This window comes from Meriones unguiculatus, chromosome 8, assembly GCF_030254825.1.
Source record: "Meriones unguiculatus strain TT.TT164.6M chromosome 8, Bangor_MerUng_6.1, whole genome shotgun sequence".
Taxonomy (NCBI): Eukaryota; Metazoa; Chordata; class Mammalia; order Rodentia; family Muridae; genus Meriones; species Meriones unguiculatus.
This window is the reverse complement of record NC_083356.1, coordinates 32,391,895-32,411,450: the sequence shown is the minus strand read 5'-3', so window position 1 is coordinate 32,411,450 and position 19,556 is coordinate 32,391,895. Positions and strand designations below refer to the sequence as shown.

The window sequence follows — 19,556 nt, the reverse complement described above, 5'->3', positions numbered from 1 at the left end:
CCTGACATCCTCCTGTCGTTTCATCTCCACTCTTTATTATCTATTGTCACTTCAGTGACTCTCTAACTAGGGCTCCGAAGAAGCACTCAGCCACTATGAGAAGGGGCTGATGGCCCCCCCCCCAGGATATTGTTCTCAGATGGAATGGATATATTCTTTAGCCACACCATCAGAACATGGGGTTGATGAAAGGAGCTGCCTAGTCTCACTGCTACTGAACAAAACAGATAAATGAGTTCCAACTCAGGTAGTAATTCCAATAAGGTGCCACCATACAATCGCCTGGTGTGATACTGAGTTTCAGTGGCTGGCATTGGGCTGACTGCACTGAAGAAGCTCAGGAGACATGTGCATAAGGAAATGTATAGATAAATACAACAGCCTAGGGCATTCATAAGCATTTACCCCACGGTCAGGAAACCCCTTGAAGTATAAGAGAAGAAGATCTAATTTTTGTAACTACTGCTGAAGTAGATGTTGTCCTCCTTTCTAATGATTCTGAATGCAAGCTCAAGTTCAGAAAAGATAATCAACTGGTTCAAAAGCCACACAGTACAGAGAGCCCAGTGCAGGTCTGTGTGGCTCCCAACCCTCTGTTTATTACAGAGAATCTAGAGAAATATGACAGTGTGCTTTGTGGCACTGACAAACTAACTTTTGCTAAGTACCAACTTCATCGTAGAACACACCTCTCAGAAGGTAGCTATGACTTCATGAAGCTTTCCACCAAAGCACCTGAGTGGCTTTGATTGCTGACCTAGCCCCTCAGAAAACATTAATCAGGCATGGGGGAAGGGACAGGAATGGGGGGTCTGCAGAAGCAATCCAAGTACGTTATCCTCAAACAGTACAAAACACACATTTGTAAAGGAGAATGCCTTAAATCCATATTGATGATCAAGGGATGCCTAAAAGAAATCTGCCTTCAAAATGAGATCCACATATTTTATAAGCCAGGAATAAACTGCTTCATATAGGGCTCAGGAGAAGTCTAATGTCCAAACAGTACCAGAAGAATGATTACACATTTAGGTTTTTACTTTAACAAGCCCCTGGAATAGGTCAGGGAGGTAAGGGTGTGGGGAAGTGGGGAGGGGGAATGATAAAGACACATGAAAGAAAATGATCAAGCACTGATCTTCAAAGCTAAAATATGAAGCCCAGGTCCTGTCAGGAAATGCCAATTGATTAGAAAGCCTTAGAAAGCTAACAGAAAACTTGAAGCATAAAACAGTTCAAATTCAGCACATTTTTTTTTTTGCAAGAAAGTGATGAAAGTCTAAAAGTAATGATAGCTTCATCAATCAGATCCATGGGTATGTCCCACAAGCCACATTGAACATCTATTTTCTGTCAATCAAACCTAAGACTGTGAAAGATGTAAAAACCAAGCCCCAGCCTCCCACTCATTATTTATGATGACTCTAAGTCAATCTACTCTCCCCCATGATTCCTGAACATGACTGTCATAAAAAGTAATGCAACAGGGCTAGTGGTACATCTCAGGGGTAAGACGCTTGCCTGGCATGTGAAAAGCCTTGACTTCTATCACAGCACAGAAAAGGAAGACCTCAGAAGTCGTTCCAGAAGTTCCAGATATTTTCAGAAAAAAAAAAAGAAAAGAAAAAAAAAAGAAATGGTAAATCTAGGAATGAAACAGTCTTGTGTGCCAGACATCCCTGCACTGTATCCTCTCCACCCTTGTGGCCGATGCTGCTCTACCATCGAGGGTCCAGCAAGGATGGGCTGAGTGACAGCACAGTTTAAGAAGAGAGAGATGGGCACAGGGGTCTCTTCTGAGACTGATACTCCAACCAAGGACCATCCATGGAGATAACCTAGAACTGCTATACAGACGTAGCCCATGGCAGCCCAGTGTCCAAGTGGGTTCCCTAGTAAGGGGAACAGGGACTGTCTCTGACATGAACTCAGTGGCTGGCTCTTTGATCACCTCCCCCTGAGGTGAGAGTAGCCTTACCAGGCCACAGAGGAAGACAATGCAGCCATTCCTGATGAAATCTGATAGGCTAGGGTCAGAGGGAAGGGAAGGAGAATCTCCCCTATCAGTCAAATAGGGGAGGGGCATGGGAGAAGAGGGAGGAAGGGTAAGATGGGGAGGGGATGAAGGAACGGGTTACAGCTGGGATATAAAGTGAATAAACTGTAATTAATAAAAAAATAAATAAATTTAAAAAAAACAAAAAAAGGGAAGATGTGAGCCAATACCCTTCCTCTTTGCTGCACCATCCTGCTCCTAGCTCCATAAACTTCTGCTAAAGAAAATGACAGGCCCTGTACTCCAATCCCTTCTGATGGATGGCTCTGAAGTGCTCCTGAGAGTCTTAGCTGCTTATCTATTCCTGTTCTGCTCTGTCATTGGATTCTGCTGGACATAGACAACCCATTGTATTACATGGAGATGCATCTCTAGGCAGTTCAGCAAATGATGCTTCACAATTAATCAGACAAATAAGTATCACTGGCTGCAACACAGGCCTAGTTGGTAACCAGACAGTTTTTTAAAACCTCCCTCAGTTCCACACAGTCACCAGCTAATAAGGAACAGTGACTAAAGCTACACACTGCAGTCAGTCAATCTTAGACAAATTACTGGAATGGAGACATAAACACCGCCATAGTGCTCTATGTGGAAGTAGTATGTGTGTTATGTCCTCTTCGGTAATAATCTGTGGTTATTTTCAATAAAACCCTCAGAAAGCACACGGCAGGCAGAAGCAAGTAGATATTTGTGAGTTCAAGGCCAGCCTGGTCTACAAAGTGAGTTCTAGGACAGCCACAGCTAAAACAGAGAAACCCTATCTCAAAAAAACAAAACAAAACAAACAAAAACCAGAAAGAAAAACTGAAAAAAATTAATACTAATGGAGGTTTTCATTAATTCTCAATAAATGTTTAAAATGTTTTTTCAGGATGGTTAAGGTACCTATGTACTCAAAATACATTTTTATATAACCCACAAAGTTCAACTGTAAGTATAACTAAAGCATCATTTATTACAATTTTAGTTCCAATTTTTATTGCAATATATCATTTCCCCCTCCTTATCTCTCCTTCCTACCTGGCCCATGTCTAGATCCCTCTCTGGAGCTCATGGGGGCCTCTTCTTTAAATGAAGAGGAGGCAGAAAGACTGCAAGAGCTAAAGGACCATGAAGTGTTCTGTAAGAACATATCTTCCAGCTATGACAGAGAAGCTATACCCACGAAATCTCAACAACATGGCTGCCTACAAAAGACCTCAATAATTCCAACACCAGCTGACACCCTAAGATTGATGGGGAAATTCTCACAGGGCCCAGCCCATGGGTGAAGAGCTAAAAGCAATTAACAACTGCTGAGAGAGAAAATTGGTCTTCTATGGAAATGATCCCCTACCTGGCTATCTAGATCCAGGAAATGATCCCCTACCTGGCTATCTAGAAACATATATATATATATATATATATATATATATATATATATATATATATATACAAACAACACTGAATGATGCTGCAGGTTGTATTTATGCTTACTGTTTTTATATGTAATAATATAATTAATTTAGTAATAATTAAAAAGAGAAAAAGAAAGGCTTGACTTAGAAACTTGTTCCTTTTGGCAACAGAACTTTTAAGCCCTTCCATGCAATGCTGTGCCACCAAAAATTCTCAGGAGTTACAATTACAAAGACAAAGACAACAAAATGTTCCTGTCAATAACACAGGGTGAAGAAAACAAACCCTAAAATTTCTAGAACTCTGCAAACGTTCTGTACAGACAAAGAGTGGACGACAGTATTGATGAAGACTGTTGTAGGTATCAGAGACACTGGGTAACTTTTTACCACCATCCTTTTGGCTCACCATATTACCATTGCAATAGTGACTTGTGCTTTCTGTTGAATAATGAGGATGATTATGACACAGCCATTAAAGAGACAGAGCTAACTGATGCCAAGTCCACAGGTTAGAACAAAGACACTGGAGGCTAGCAAATGTCGGTACTTGTCAGCAGGCCTGGGCCCCTCGCTTACCTTGCTGGATGAGGGCTTCGGCTGCAGGCTCCCCGCTACCCGCGTTGGCATATTCTTCATTGGGGTGTTTCCTGTTGTAGTGTCGTTTCAGAGATCCAGAGATGTTACACGAATAATGACAGTGGGCACAGCGGAAAGGCTGGGGGTACAAGGAACAGGAAATGTGAGCCTCTGTAAACAGGAGGGCCACTTCCCCCAGTGTGCCTGCAATGAGCTGGCCCGGCAGACCCTGCCACTAGGGAATGGCTTATCCTCTTTAGGGTCGCTATTCCTGTTTGTAATAAAACAGTGTGACCAAAAACAACTCAGGGAGGAAAGAAAGTATGGCTGGCCTAGCCTACTTTTTAAAACAATTCAGGTCCATCCACATCAATCATTAATCAGTAAAATGTTCTACAGGCGTGCCCACAGGCCAATCTGGTGCGGACATTTTCTCAGCTGAGATCCCCTCTTCCCAAGTGACTCCAGTTTGTGTCAAGTTGACATAAAAATTAACCAATATATCTGGCCTCTGCACAACACCAAGTGGCCAAGGCAAGGTAGGAATCAAGATCTCAACTGAACAAGTTTGCTGTCCTTATTGCATGGTTTCCTTTTTTGTCTAAGCCTGTCACTGAAGAAGATAAATAAAAAGCAACACTTGAACCAATCACTATTTTAAGTGGGTGTCATTAAAAGCAGCCCCTGTTACAATCAAACCCTTGATACCCTGTTCCTTCATCTGAACAACTTCCTGGATGACATTTCCTGTCAGCATCTGACACACAGTGCCAGGCTGCGAGGAGGTGTATCTGGCAAAAGCCCATTGTAGACTGACTTGGGTTGGAGGAGGCACTTACAGAATAAAATCACAGATGTGTCCATAGCCTTGTCTGGCCTCTTGCATACTTCTTCTGGGGACTCAATGAAAGGAAGGGAAGGAACACCCACCAGGTCTCTTAGGAAGACCCCAGCATCATCCTCCAAATAGCTATATACCTGGATCCCTGCCACATGGCAGGCTCTTTCTCATACCAAAGTGTCCTACTCTGTCATCATGCCCTGTATGTAGAACAGACAGAGTGACAGGAATCCCTGTTTGGCATTTGGGCCTATCTAGTGCCAGTGGCCTTCTGGTCCAGATGTAACAGAGGAAGTGGACAGGAGAGCAAAATGGCCTCAGTATTCTGGATGGTGCAGGGAGATGTTTAGAGGAAGCATGTTTAACCTCACAGCTGGAGCTCACCTGCAGTAGAACCTCAGACAAGGAACAAAATGTTTTTGAGCTATTTCCTCATCAGGAAACCTGAGGATAATAGCTACCTTCTTAGTCTATGCTCTGGATGAAAGGGTGGAATGCAGTCTGGCAGCTAAGATGCTCCCTATGGTTTCCATTAAGAATTTTACAAGAACTCTCTTGCACACACAGAAGCTGACACATCACTGTGTCTACTAAGCCCACCTTTACTCCATGACTGACAATTTCATACATCTTTTTACCACTATTATGCAGAGGTACTAAAGCAGTAACAGCAATGACTGAACATGGACAGTGCAGCAGGGTGGATGCCCTCACTGATCTGAAGTTTCCCCAGCCCCTAGCAATGGCTTCTTCCTCTCAGGGATACAAATATGCCAAAGTCTTCCCACAGAGTGGCAGAGAGGAATGATGATGGGGAAACACAAACACGTAGGCTCTTCCCCTAAGTCTTCTTTCTCCTTACTACATACCTATCCACTTCTTCAAACCAGTTTCTATCCATGCCTTCCATTTCTTCCTGACCTACGTAGAGGGCTCTACAGGCTACTGGGAAAAGAATTCCCAGGCTTTGCCAACACTGTTTTGTCAGACCCTGTGATCCATATCCATAGATGGTGTCACCTCCCAGGATAAAAGTACACAGCAGCTTTGCCATCTTCTGCTGATGGCCTCTGCTTTAATCTACAAGATCAGTGTTTCAGCTCTGAGAAACTGAGAGGGCTGCCTCTCTAAGGCACTGCCTGTTTTGTCTTTCTGCTCTGGTTTCCATGATCATTTCTGTGCGTTGATGGCTGGATGTGAATGCTCAGTGTGACCCATCATCCCCTGTCTTTCCTCAGCTATAAATATCTAACTATGTGTAGGTTTTCCCCACAGGGGCATGCTGCATGCATAACTCAAAGCCATTTCCGATTCATATCTTCCCACATAACCTGCTGATCAGACACAAAAAAACTGGTGCTCACCAGAGCCACGTTTACTGCTCAACTCCTTCTGTTACCAAGCTCCCAGTATCTGCCCCTCTTTGCCTACCACTGCAGTCCAGAGGAGGAGGCCATTCCAACTATTTTAATTTAGGCATTGGAGACCACAACCTAGGGCCTCTCACTGTTAGGTAAGTTACTGAACAACATCTTCAGCCTGAATCCTCCAAAGAGAAAGTCATCCCCCCGGAAGGCTATCCTTAAGAGAAAGACAAAGAGAAGCTTCAAAAGTTCCCAGACAATACCCTGCATCAAAAGCATCCTGGGACACAGGGTATTTAGTGTTGTTCCATGCAGAGCAGTCAGCAGTCTTTGCAGAACCCTGGTGGTCTGGACACAGGGACCAGAAACAAAGGCAAAACTTATAGGGACTTTTCATCTATCAACTGCACAGAGAACAAAAGGTCCAATAAAGGACTGTCACAAAGTTAGAAGCCACACCATGTTCTAATGCTTTCCTCTCTAAATAAGCAAACACTATGAATTTATTATTTTTGGAGTGCTAGCATTTATACAAACATCAAGAAAAAAAAAACTGAAAATGTTATATTGCCCACATGGGGTGGTAAGCAGGCAACAGCAGAGAAAGAGGAAGGCCAATCAAAATAAGAAATGGTCCTACAAACCAAAGTCAGACAGTGGAGCCAAGCCTACATCCTTCATGTGGCAAAGCAGATAAATTGCCACATGAGAATTTCAATGACTTTTAGTTCCCATGCCCACTCCTAGGAAGAATTTCTGCTAAGAAAAATGGCAAACAGGTATGCTGAAGGGGAAAAAGTACACATGAGGCCAAATGAGAGAGCAATCCCCAAGCTACAGATTTTTATCATAATCTCAATTCATGATATTGAAAGGCTTAGGGGAAGACTCTGCCACTGCATCCCACTGAGACTAAGGCCATCAGGTTGCTGTGATGCAGTGAGCTTGACACTGGGCTGAGCAGATGTCTCCCAGGTGAGCAGTTCTGGGGCTAGAAAGATAATGAATCCCTTCCCTGGGCTTGATTCTGCTCCTTAAATCCTCTCCATCACTCCATGAAATCCTCTGCTGGAGTACTCTGTCCTAAACTACATTCACTAAGCCACACATGAACCTTGCTGGCAAATCAAATTCTAGGTTGAGAAGCCACAGTAGTGTCAGTCTGGGGATTTTGCAGCAGGGCTGTGGTGGTGAGAAGGCACACATACCACTGCTGAGCCACTGCTGGACCTGAAGTCTGGCTTTGTCATCAACACGTCAGGTCTTAGCGTTTCATACCTGAAACATCTATCTGCTAACCTCCTGCTGTGAATCACACCTGTTCCCTGACCTGGAGATTCCGTGATGAATAGGCAGGCTTGTGGCTGCCTGAATATATATGAATTCCCAAAAATTAAATTCTATCTAGGCAAACTAAATCATAAAACTTGGTCCTTAAGCCTGATACTTACAAACAGCAAATGACACTGAACCTCAAAAGGGAAGTTATTTATTCTGAGCCTCCAGACCAGAGTCCTGCTAAGAGGTAGGGGGACACGTAAGCTCATGGTATCCACATCACTTAGAACAAAAAAAAAAAAAAAAAAAAAAAGTTCTGATTATGGCTCAAAAGAAAGGGAATCAGGAAAAAACAAACAAACAGTAAGCCATCAGTTGCTGCTTCTGTTCAGTCACACTGGAGTTATTAACCAGCTTTCTGAGTCTAACATAACTAAGCTGTTTGATCTAACATTCCTTGAGCTACCATATGGTAGGTCACTGTGCTTTTCATGGACTCATTCCTTTAATTCTCACATTTTTATATGGATGCAATTATTATTCCCATATCACTGCTAAGGAAACTGAGGCAGCAGCAAGTGATATAGAAACTTGTGTATAGCCTTATTGTCTTCTAGTCTGCACTGTTTTGGAGTGCCAGGCAGAGCTAATCACACAGAAATGATTTAGTTTTTCACTGGCCATGATTTTGGGCATTCTGCCTTCCTTCCAATTCTTCTGGGAAGGATTCAGGCTGGCATTCTCAGATATCCTAGACATGAGCCAGCCCAGAGTTAACCATCAACTAAAGACCATGGTGGACATAGAGAGACTAAGGCCATTGCTGATTTATCACACACACACACACACACATACACACACACACACACACACACACACCAACTATTAATATGTGCTCTGTGGGAACACTAACATTAGGCTCTAGGATCTAACATTAGGCATCAGGCAGAAGAATGACAGTCCCATGTGGGCAGTAAACAAATTCAGTGCCTTTTCTTGATGTCTGTGTTAATGCTAGCTGCATCCCCAAAATAATAACTTCAGAATGATGTGGCTTTTTAAAAAACTCTTATTAATTACACGTTATTCACTTTGTATCCCCCCATAAACCCCTCTCTCCTCCCCTCCTTTTAACTCTGACATACTCCTGTATTCAGGATTATAGATTTTTTGGTTCACATTTCAAACTATTGCTCTCGAAACTAGATAGAGGACAGACTAAAAGAAACAAGAATGAAGCAGGAACCAATCATCCTTTGCTGCAGTGGTATAGACAAGACACATTGAGAGCCAATCTAGAGTGAGTCAGGGAAATAAATACTATTCAAGGAAGCCACCAGTTAAAGAGAGGGAGATGGGAAGTCCAATGGATCCAATGGTTGAGATGATATGTTGGGAAGAAAGGGGCTAAAAACCTTGAGTAAAGGGGTCATCCATGTGTCTAGGTCAGATGACAGAAGAGAAGAAATGATGCCAGTCTTACAGAGGCAAAACTAGGAAGTTTAGATCACTGGACCAGAGAGGAGTTAGAGCCGTAAATATAAAACACACCTAAAAAAAAAAAAAAATTCTATGGTATAGATGTATATTTGAGCATGGGCATCTGGCAGATACTCTATAGTTAAATATGGCAGTGTAGGAACTAGCAGTTCTGTACATATTTTATAGTGGTGGCCCAGAATGATGGACAGGAAGGAGGGTGGCAGAGAGGGAGCTCAAGCTGAAGAATTAGAAATTTCTGAAGTTGTGGGGTCTAAGACTGCTGTCCTCAGGGTGGGAGAGATAGTCAAATACACTGAGAAGTCCAATTAGAAAAGACCTTACCAGTGTCCACAGGCCAGATAAGGAGAGGTCAGCTCTGGTGAGCTCACTGAGGAGTTTCACTGGCAAAATAACAACAGCTGAATTCAGCAAGTTGCTGGAGGGACATGAGGCAGAAGTCAGCTCTGGATCATTTGCTGGGGGATATGGGGCAGGAGTGAGCTCTGGCTCATTTGCTGGGAGATATGAAACAGGAGAGAGCTCTGGCTCATTTACTGAGGGACATGGGGCAGGAGTGAGCTCTGGCTCACTTCTGGGGGACATGGGGCAGGAGCAAGCTCTGGCTCATTTGCTGGGGACATGGGAAAGGAGTGAGCTTTGGGTCATGAGACAATTCTCAGAAGATATCTATTCATGACTCAGTTAAAAAATGTGCAATTGAATTTGTAAGACAATAACTTTCTAAGTTCATGGATTTATACCAGGAAAAGTCTAATCAGTGCAAATAAGTGCTACATTCCATTTGTGGGTGTGCCCCTAAAGGCTCAGAAAACAACATGTGAAGCTGACCCTTTGAGATGGACCCCTCTATGCAAAGGGTGACAGTATCAGATGACTTTAGTGTGTGAAACCTATGGATGTGGAACAAAATTTTATAATATAACTTTGACATCCTGGATGAGATAGACCTAAGAAATTAAACATGGGAAAAGGACATGCTCAATCCTGATGTGACTTGATGAGCTGGGATGGGTAGGTAGGGGGCCCCCTTTTCTGAGGAATAGGGGAGAGTGATGAGAAGAGAGAGTGGGGGTACCTGAAGGACAGGAGGGAAGGGGTTACAATCAGGATGTAAAGAGAATAGATAAATTATTTGTTTTGAAAACAACCCTGAGATTTCACCTTACACACATCAGAATGGCTTAGATAAAAAACTCAAGTGAGAACACATGCTGGAGAGGATGTGAAGAAAGGGGAATCCTTCTCCATTGCTGGTGGGAAGGTAAACTTCTGCAATCACTTTGGAAATCAATCTGGTGCTTTCTCAGAAAATTAGGAATAGTGCTACCTCAAGATCCAGCATACCACTCCTAGGCATATATTCAAAGTATGCTCAACTACACAACAAGGACATTTGCTCAACCACGTTTCTAGCAGCTTTATTCATGATAGCCAGAATCTGGAAACAACCCAGATGTCCCTCAATGAAGGAATAGATATAGAAATTGTAGTACATTTACTCAATGGAATACTATTTGGCTATTAAAAACAAGGAAATCATGAAATTTGCAGGCAAATGGTGGGAACTAGAAAAGATGATCTTGAGTGAGGTAACCCAGAACCAGAAAGACATGCATAGTACATATTTACCCATAAGTAGCTATTAACCATATAATTTAGGATAAACATACTAAAATCTATACTCCTAAAGAAGCTAAACAACAAGGAAGACCCTAGGGAAGATGCTCAATCTTCATTCAGAAGGACAAATGTGATAGACATTGGAAGCAGGAGAAGACAGGGAACAGAATGCCTCTGAAAGACTCTACTGAGTGAGGTATCCAAGCAGAGACACATAGCCAAACTTTGGGCTGAGAGCATGGAATTTTATGAAAAAAAGGTGAGATAGAAAGACTTGGAGGGGACAGGAGCTCCGAAATGAGACCAACAGAAAAAAAAAAATTGAGCCCTGGGAGCCCTGCAGAGACTGATTCCCCAATCAAGGACCATGCATGGAGAGGACCTAAAACCCCAGCTCAGAAGTAGCCCATAGATTCAGTATCCAAGTGGGGTCTCTAGTAAGGAGAGCAGGAGCTTTTTCTAGCATGAGCTCAGTAACAGGCTCTCTGATCACCTCCCCCTGGGGGATCCAGCCTTGCTAGGCCACTGAGAAAGACAATACAACCAGTCCTGATGAGATCTTATAGGCTAGGGTCAAATAGAAGCGGAGGAAGACCTCCCCTATCAGTGAACTTGGAGATGGACATAGAGGAAGAAGAGGGAGGGAGGGTAGGATTGGGAGGAGATGAAGAAAGGGGTCACAGGATACAAATTGAATAAATTGTAATAAATGATAATAATTTTTTAAAATAGAGAAGTTAGTTTTCACTAAATTATGTTGTGTTACCACATAGTGAATTCATTGCTATAATTTTTTAAAGATAAATATTTGTTTTAAATGCAGTAAATGTAAATAAAACATTTCCCCCTTTTAAAAAAATAGAAATTAAGCACTTCTGTAACTGGCATCAAATGTGGAAAAAAAATATAGTTGTAGCAGCCTGTACCAAATGGACTAGTTGGTGCAGACATGTTATTAGAAGCAGCATTATTAGACTACGTACATACATCTCCACACTATGTAGGCCCTCCACCATGACCTTATCACTGTTACATCAAGCAAGGGTAAATAGATGAAGTAAAGCATAAGTGCACCAGGAGCCAAGAGTTAGCCATGAAAAATCCAATTGCTGTTTTGGGGGGGTGCATGTGACCACTCTCAAGTGTGCACATTAATTTTTATGTGGGTACATTTGCTGTACGGGTGCAGGTCAGAGATCAACCTCAGGTGTTGTTCTCGGGAGCCACCATCTTCTTTTGCCTCTCATTATCCAGGAGGTCACCAATTTTGCCAGGCTGTTGGGCCAGTAAGTCCCAGGGATCCACACATCTTAACCTCACCAGTTCTGGGATTATAAACTCACACTTCCACATGCTTCCTGGCTTCGCCCTCCTCCCCACCACTCTTACTTCCCTATTAAAAGGGAGCATAAGCTTCTGTCCACCAACTAAAGTTTCAAAGAGATCACAAACAGAACCAGACTATAATTTGAGAAGTAAGAAATGCAACATGCATGACACTTGTCCTTAAACAGTTTTATTGCTCTGTCAGCCTTTTATAGCCACAAATTCCATGTCTAGGGATTCAATTAAGGATCCAAAGTTCTTTTTTGTAAAATATATCTGTTCTGGGCATGTATAGGTCTCTATAAGAACCATTTAAACTGTAACTAATTGCTTTAGATATGTTAATCTGGAGACTAAGTGTTTGTGACATGCCCAGGTCACATGCATTACCTGGGCCATTTTACAGTAAGGGCTTGAGTACATGCAGATGCTGATGTCTGTGGGGAACTGCGGAAGCATGTTCCTTAGACACTAAGGTTGAATTGTGCCTACATTTGATAAGTTGGTCATCTGAGACTTGAATTCTTCATGGTAGATAGACCCCCAAACTCTCCTTAAAGAGAGCATTTCTTCCTTTTCCACTCTAGAGAAGACCTCCTTCCTATAGCTGGGCACTCTGAGAGAGGGCTGTCCACAGCCCAAGGCATAGAGATGAGACTCGGCCCCCCTCACCAAACAAATACCAAAGTCCTCACACTTCAACAAAGACTCCAAAGTGTCCCTCCCAAGTCACCACAACCGTACCACACCATCTCTGTACACACTGACTGTGAAACATGCCTGGGATACAATCCTATAAACAGGAATAAAGATTTTGGGATTTTCCATTTTTCATGGTGCTGGCGGGTGTGTGTGTGTGTGTGCTGAACTGATGAGGTATATGATGAGTACTACAAGCCACTCAGGATATTTCCATAGTGCTGCATTTTAGGTAACTCAGCAGTGTGATCAGCAGTCAGAGAACACCTGGCAGACTTTTGATGGTTGCATGATTTGACCACAGAAGTTTTCAAATGTCACAGCATTCACAGTGTATTTAGCCATCAACTAAGTTCAGCTTTGTCACCTACGCCCCCAATTAAACATTCATTCCTCTCTTGTCTAGAATCACACTTTTTAGATTAGTGGAAATATACCTAGTACTGAATGATGCCAGAGAAGAGAGGGCCTAGTTCTTACAGGCTCCAGGTATATTCAAGCATCATGTGCTGACCAAAAGAACATGCTCTGCCAGGACCTCCCCATGGGAGCCAGAGGGAAACCTTAGAGCTCAGATACACCTACAGCCAATCACTAGGTAGTCTCCATTTACCCCCACAGCCAGCAGAGGCAAGACAACAGTTATGAAGAAAGAAGGAAATGGGAGCTGGGCAGGGAAAAGATCAAAGATATTATAACTACAGTGTTTAAGGTGAAGGATGCTAATACACCAGTCTCAGGGCTAGGATCCACTGTAAGCTATATAACCTAAAATAAAATATTGTTTCTGAAAACTTGCCCTTTCTAAAAAACATCTTATATATGTACATAAATATGCTATTACTTACCATGTATTATATTAGGAACTGAAGGAGAGATTACAGCAAGGCTAAATCCATCAGGTAATTGCCAAGCCCACAGAGGAGAAGCTCTTTCTCCCATACCTGGTTCTCTTCTCAGTGTCTGAACTAGCCTGCCCCACAGATTCTAGAAAGAGGTACATCAGATGTGTTGCCATTCTATTGACCTCAGGATGGATTCCCTACTGCTGTAGCAACATGCTCCTTGCACAAGCTTGCAGACTTGCACTCACAAAGCCTGCATCATCAGTACCACTCATGTGTAGACGTATGTGTATAAGGTAAGGTAAGAGATACGTTGCACATACTTGCTCAGCCTCACAACAATCTTACAAGACTAGACATGTTTTCCTTCCTTCCTTCCTTCCTTCCTTCCTTCCTTCCTTCCTTCCTTCCTTCCTTCCTTCTTTCCTTCCTCCTTCCCTCCCTCCCTTCCTTCCTTCCTTCTCTCTTTCTAATTCAGGCAGTTAATTGAATTTAAAGATGGTTATATGACCTGCCTAAAGTCTCACAAGGGAAAACATATGCAAGAGCAAATGCTGATATAGATACATGTTCAGTTGACTCCAAAGTCTTAGAAGTCCAACAGCAAGGAATTCAACAAAAGGACCTACACAGCCAAAACTACCCATGGGCAAGGAAAGAGAATTGTGCTAGATTAATGCAAGAGTTTAAAAGATGCTAAGAAGAAAATGACAGGCATGGCATGAAGCCAGGCATGATGGTATACAGCTTTAATACCAGAAATCAAGAAGCTGAGGCAGGAGGATCAAGAGTTTGAGGCAAGCCTGGGCTACACAGCAAGACTATCTAAAACAAAACAACAGAACACAACAACACACACAATCTGTGTGATGCCTAAGAAAACAACAACAACAAAAACACACACAATCTGTGTAATGCCTAAGAAAAGCTTCTTAAGCCAATGCAGGTACAAGTGTAAGCTGTACCATTTAATCATAGGTGCCTGGAAAAAGGCTCTTGACTTTTTTAATGCCGCACTTTTTTTCATCTATCAAATAGATATAAGATCAGAACCTGAAAGGATGAATTAAGATGCTAAAGTATTTCCTATGTTAGCTGTTGTCACCATTGTTATTTTCAAAGTCAACATGCTATAAAAGAAACTGTCAGGAAAGAAAGAGAAAATTAACAGCAGCAACAAGAAAATAGTTTCACAGCAGTCACAAAGAAAGAACGGAACCATGTTTTTGTTTTAGCAGGAAAAACTGAAATGTCAAGAAGACTACATTTTTACCTTTTCCAGCAAGACTGTGACCAGAACCATCCATAAAATCCTACTGGTTTCTTCAACTGCCTGTACCCTACCAGAAATGTCAAGCCACAGGCTGCCAAGGAGGAAGTTCTGCAGAATAGTGACCGGAGTAGAGAATATAGCAGGTGCAGTGCAGAAGAGGGATCAAACTGGCTCCAGAAAATTCCTCAATAAGCAGGAAGCTAGGATGTGGACAAAACATCCTGATCAAGGATCCCAAATTCCTTGCCAAAGACTCATCAGGGCCCTGGCCAAGGTGGAACCCACCAATACTAAGAAAGTACTAAGGTAAACAAGAGCTGATGGTAGGACTGTGGTGTACCTGACCTTTTGTGTCCCTCTGTCTTAGCACAGTGAGTCAGGGAAAAGGTTCCACTCTCATCTATGAGCCATGAACCTCATTTTTCTCCACCTGATGATATGTTAGTTTCTTCCTCTGAAATATGGGGGTTAAAAATTACTGTCAGAGCACAGCTATAAGGAGCTAGGGAGATCTTTTGCCTGATGCTAAATACTCAAGTATCCCTCTCCATCAATACTCCCAGAATCCATGACTCTCTTGTTCCATCTTGAAGTCTGTTTTTGTTTGTTTGTTTTTATTTGTTTTGTTTGTTTGTTTGTTTTGAGACAAAGTTTGTCTGTATATCCCTGGCTGTCCTGTAACTTGCTTTGTAGACCAGTCTGGCCTCAAAGTCAGAGATCCACCTGCCTCTGCCTCCCAAGTGCTAGTATTAAAGGACACTATGAACAATACTTGGCTAAGCCTGCAAATAGGAGCCTATCAGGGTTGTCCTCTGAGAGGTTCTACGCAGCAATGCCTCAAAACAGATGCTGAGACTCACAGCCAAACATAGGCCAGTGTTTACAGAGTCTCGTGGAAAAGTGGGAGGATAGAGAAAAGGATCTGGAGGTGACAGGAGCTCTACAAGAAGACCAACAGAGCCAACTAACCAGGGCCTAGAAGGGCTTGCTGAGGCTGAAGCATCAACCAAGGACCATGCATAGTCTGGACATAGGCCCCTCTAAAAAATGTAGCTGATAGGCAGCTTAGGCTTCATGTGGGTCCTCAAGTAAGGAAAAAGTGGACTGCATATAACACAGATTTTCCTGCCAGCTTTTTGATCACTTCCGCTTGGCAGAACTGCTTTGCCAGGCCACAGGGGAAGAGGACATGCTCAGACCTGATGCGACTTGATGAGCTGGGGGGAGAGGGGGCAACAGGAATGGAGGGCTCCCCTTTTCTGAGAAATAGGGGAAGGAAGAAGAGGTGGGAGACTGGGAGGTGAGGTGGGATGGAGCTACAACCAGGATGTAAAGGAATAAAAATTAAATGAATTAAAAAAAGAAAAAAGATAATAATTACAAAACATTTATTACAATATTAATAAAATGCAGAATCAGTCTTTTTTAAAAAAGGCATGTGCCACCAGCACAGGCTTCCACCCTGAGTTATGATGGCAAGTGATTATCATAGAAACTCAGAGGTCCTCCCTGAACCCCAGGTCTCATAGGCACACTTCTTTTCCAGAGTCTTGCTCCAAGAGCTCAGAGATCATCTGCATATATCTTCCAGCTGGTTCATGGGAATGCCTCCACCCCACGGCTCTCACTATCGTCTGCTGTGACACACAATTTGCTTATTACTCTACTTTTGCCAGCTTCTCCCTGTGAAAACATGCATTTTAAGTAGCAGAGTTCCTTTTGGCTGCTTTCCAGTGTATCAACATGACGGCACCTAGGACAGCACCCAAGGAAAGCAGGGACAGTGCTGACTTCCTCTGAAACAGGAATATTCCTTCCAGTCTACTGCACTCTGAAGATAAGTTCTTCAGCCAGGATTCTTGTAGGCATGGGAGCAAAATAGAAGATAATATGCTCAAAGGTTAAGCAAGCATAACCACGGTTACATTTATTTCAAATTTCTTCTTTATAAGTTGACAAGTGTCCACGTTTTCTACAACTAAATGCATTTTTAAGTAATCAGAAATATGTAAATATTATGTTAAATAGATTAACAAATCAAAACAAAAACCTCGAATTATACATATTTAATTTAGGGCTAATGGCTTTCTACTGCTTACTTCTTTGCCTGGTTTCTTATTATTGGTTTTATTTTTTTATTTTTTTTTTTTTAGCATTTTATTTTATTTTATTTTATTTTTCAATGCAGTTTATTCAGGAACATTGAACAATCCTCGGACCCCGGGGAAAGCCAGCCCACAGCTTAAATAGCCTCTGGGTAGCCAACCCAGGCGTGCCACGGGGGCAATGCAGATAGGTCCACATACATGGAAGCAAGCAATTTGTAAAGAAACTGAATCTATTACCACCTATATGTTGAGACACTTAATGTTCCTTGGGGTATATATTTGTGTGTAGCACTAATGTGAATATCAGTTTTTATAAGAAAAATGAGATAATTCCATATTAAAATAAGTGGCTTATGGGTTTTAAAAAAAAAAAAAAAAAAAAAAAAACAACAACAACAACAAAAAAAAAAAACCTCGAATTAAACTTCTGCTAGAAGGGAGGAAATGTTTAGATAGACAGGCAGTGAGGGCCAGGTAAGAGCCCTCCTGAGTCCAACTGTCACCTGGACAGACAGCACACCATACCCTATTGCCCAGACTCTTCCTTCTTCTGTATTGAACTCCTGAGAGCAACCTTTTCACACACAGAAGTAGCCCGTGTGTCTCTGTACAAGCTGTGGCTACCTCCCACACTGTAGGAGTAGTTGTGCCTTCTTTGCAGGCCTGCCTGCTCCATGTCTGCCCATGGCTAGCTCTGCCTGCACACCTCTCCACAGTCATGACCAATCACCAGATTCAGGCACATCACATCCTTTCTGTCACTCTGTCCGAATCTTCATGCACCATGTCCTGAACCATATCCTAACGGCTTCTCACCTACCATTCACTTTACAAGCCCCTCCACTCTCTTGTAAGTTGGCTGAAGCATACAGAAGGGTGGGCAGGCACAGCCCCAGATGACTGCCTCAGTCTCTCTGTGACAAAGCAGTCATTGCACCCAGTAGGAAAGGCATGTTCAAAGCCCCACATGAGCTTGAGTATCTGCTGCTGAGAGCCAGGTATATATGAAGCAGTGCACTATAGCTCGCTCCCCATTATATTATCCTGTAGTGTGTACTCTACTCATATCTTTAAGGTGTTCCTTTTTCTCTAAAGACACCCCACTGTACCAGCTCTGTTTTGGTAGACTCTAGGACAATGATAAAGATGTGGGAAGATATAACTGTCCCTCTGAGGGTACCTCATGGTCTTCGTTGTGGGCATCTCTGTCCTTCTTACTTCATTCCTCTCTGAGTTCCTTAAGCCACACTGTATCTTTTTTTCTCAATATTCTCATTAATCAATTGGTCCTAACACCATATGACATGAAAAAAAAAGGTATCTTAGAGATATATGCCATGTCTCAGTGACACTACGCCAAAGCCATGTGAATAAAGAACCTTAAACTGAGTTCAGTGCTCATCTACTCAGTCCAGGCAGAGCATCCACCCCATCCACAAAGCCTGCTTCTCAGGACCACATCCTCTGAAGACATTTCCCATCCCTAATGAAGACAATCCCCACTGACTGAATGCCTTCGCTTATGCTGTCATACTTTAACGATCAGAGATAAAATTGATTATTCCGACATCTTTTCATCCACAAGTCACTAACGGTACACGTGCTGCCTTGTGCCTGATAGTGGACACACTCACCACACATGTGTAGGATCGCTCCTTGAGTGTGGTAACTCAACACATGACATCCACCCACTTTCACATCAAGAACCCCCCAGATTTGCTCAGTAGAGGCAGTTTCCTTCTCACTGGGGAATCCTGTAATCATCATGCCCACCTGCCCCCTCCCCAGGCCTCCAACCCGCTGTTAGCAGAAGCTACATCAGAACACCTATGCTTCTCTACAGCAGGGCTGGGCTGGATTAAAAGGAAACTGTCATGTTCTAGTAACAATTCATATGGTGTCCAGCCAACCACCCTAAAATCAGTACCCCAAAACCTAAAAGTCTGTTTTAAATGTCTTTTAAAAGCCATTAAAGACCTGTAAAGCCATTGTAAAGTGGAAGTCATGGAATGAGAGACTGAATTTATAGCATATAACCACAAAATGACACACAGCTTTGAAACAAAGATGAAAAGATGAGCAGTTATTTACTAGGAAAGAAGTAAGGAAGAAAGCTCTGGGCCACACCAACCATGAAAGTGTACAGAGAGACCACATGCCTAGCAGGGCAGCATAAGGCTCTTCACACCAAGGTCTGGACTGACACAAGAACCCATGTGCTGCCACTGCTGCTATCAACTTCTGCAACCACTCTGGAATGCAACCAGGGATCACCTAATGATGCTTACTGATGCATGGCCAGCATGACCTATGTGTGTGTCATCCAGAGACTCTGGAGAGCCTAGGCATCAGAGCACATGAGTTGACAACTCATAAGAAGAGCAGAGCTCATTACAGCCACAAACAGAGGAACCTGATCACTTACTGGAAACCCAGCAACATACACACACTTCCTAGGTTCACATACCAGAGTATAATTACATACAAGGAATGTTCTGCTGTTTCAGAAACCTTTCCAGCTTTCTAGAAAGAGCAAATTCTCCTTCTCATTGGTGTCTTGCATCTGGGAAAACTGGAACTAATCCTGCAAACCTTGCATAGGTGCAGAGCAACTGTGACTAGCATGTCCACCTGTCCCTAAGGCCTGGCGCATATCCATGGAGT

At 42.8% G+C, this 19,556-nt stretch overlaps 1 protein-coding gene across 2 annotated transcripts in view; it reads right to left on the bottom strand.

Moving 5' to 3' along the window:
• Positions 1–19,556, bottom strand: part of Zfat (zinc finger and AT-hook domain containing) — a 197,989-nt gene that overhangs the window by 28,969 nt on the left and 149,464 nt on the right. For both annotated transcript variants that reach the window (XM_060389326.1, XM_060389327.1), the window contains exon 12: positions 4,036–4,174. In XM_060389326.1, the coding sequence (XP_060245309.1) occupies positions 4,036–4,174 (139 nt within the window). The remainder of the gene's footprint in view (positions 1–4,035; positions 4,175–19,556) is intronic.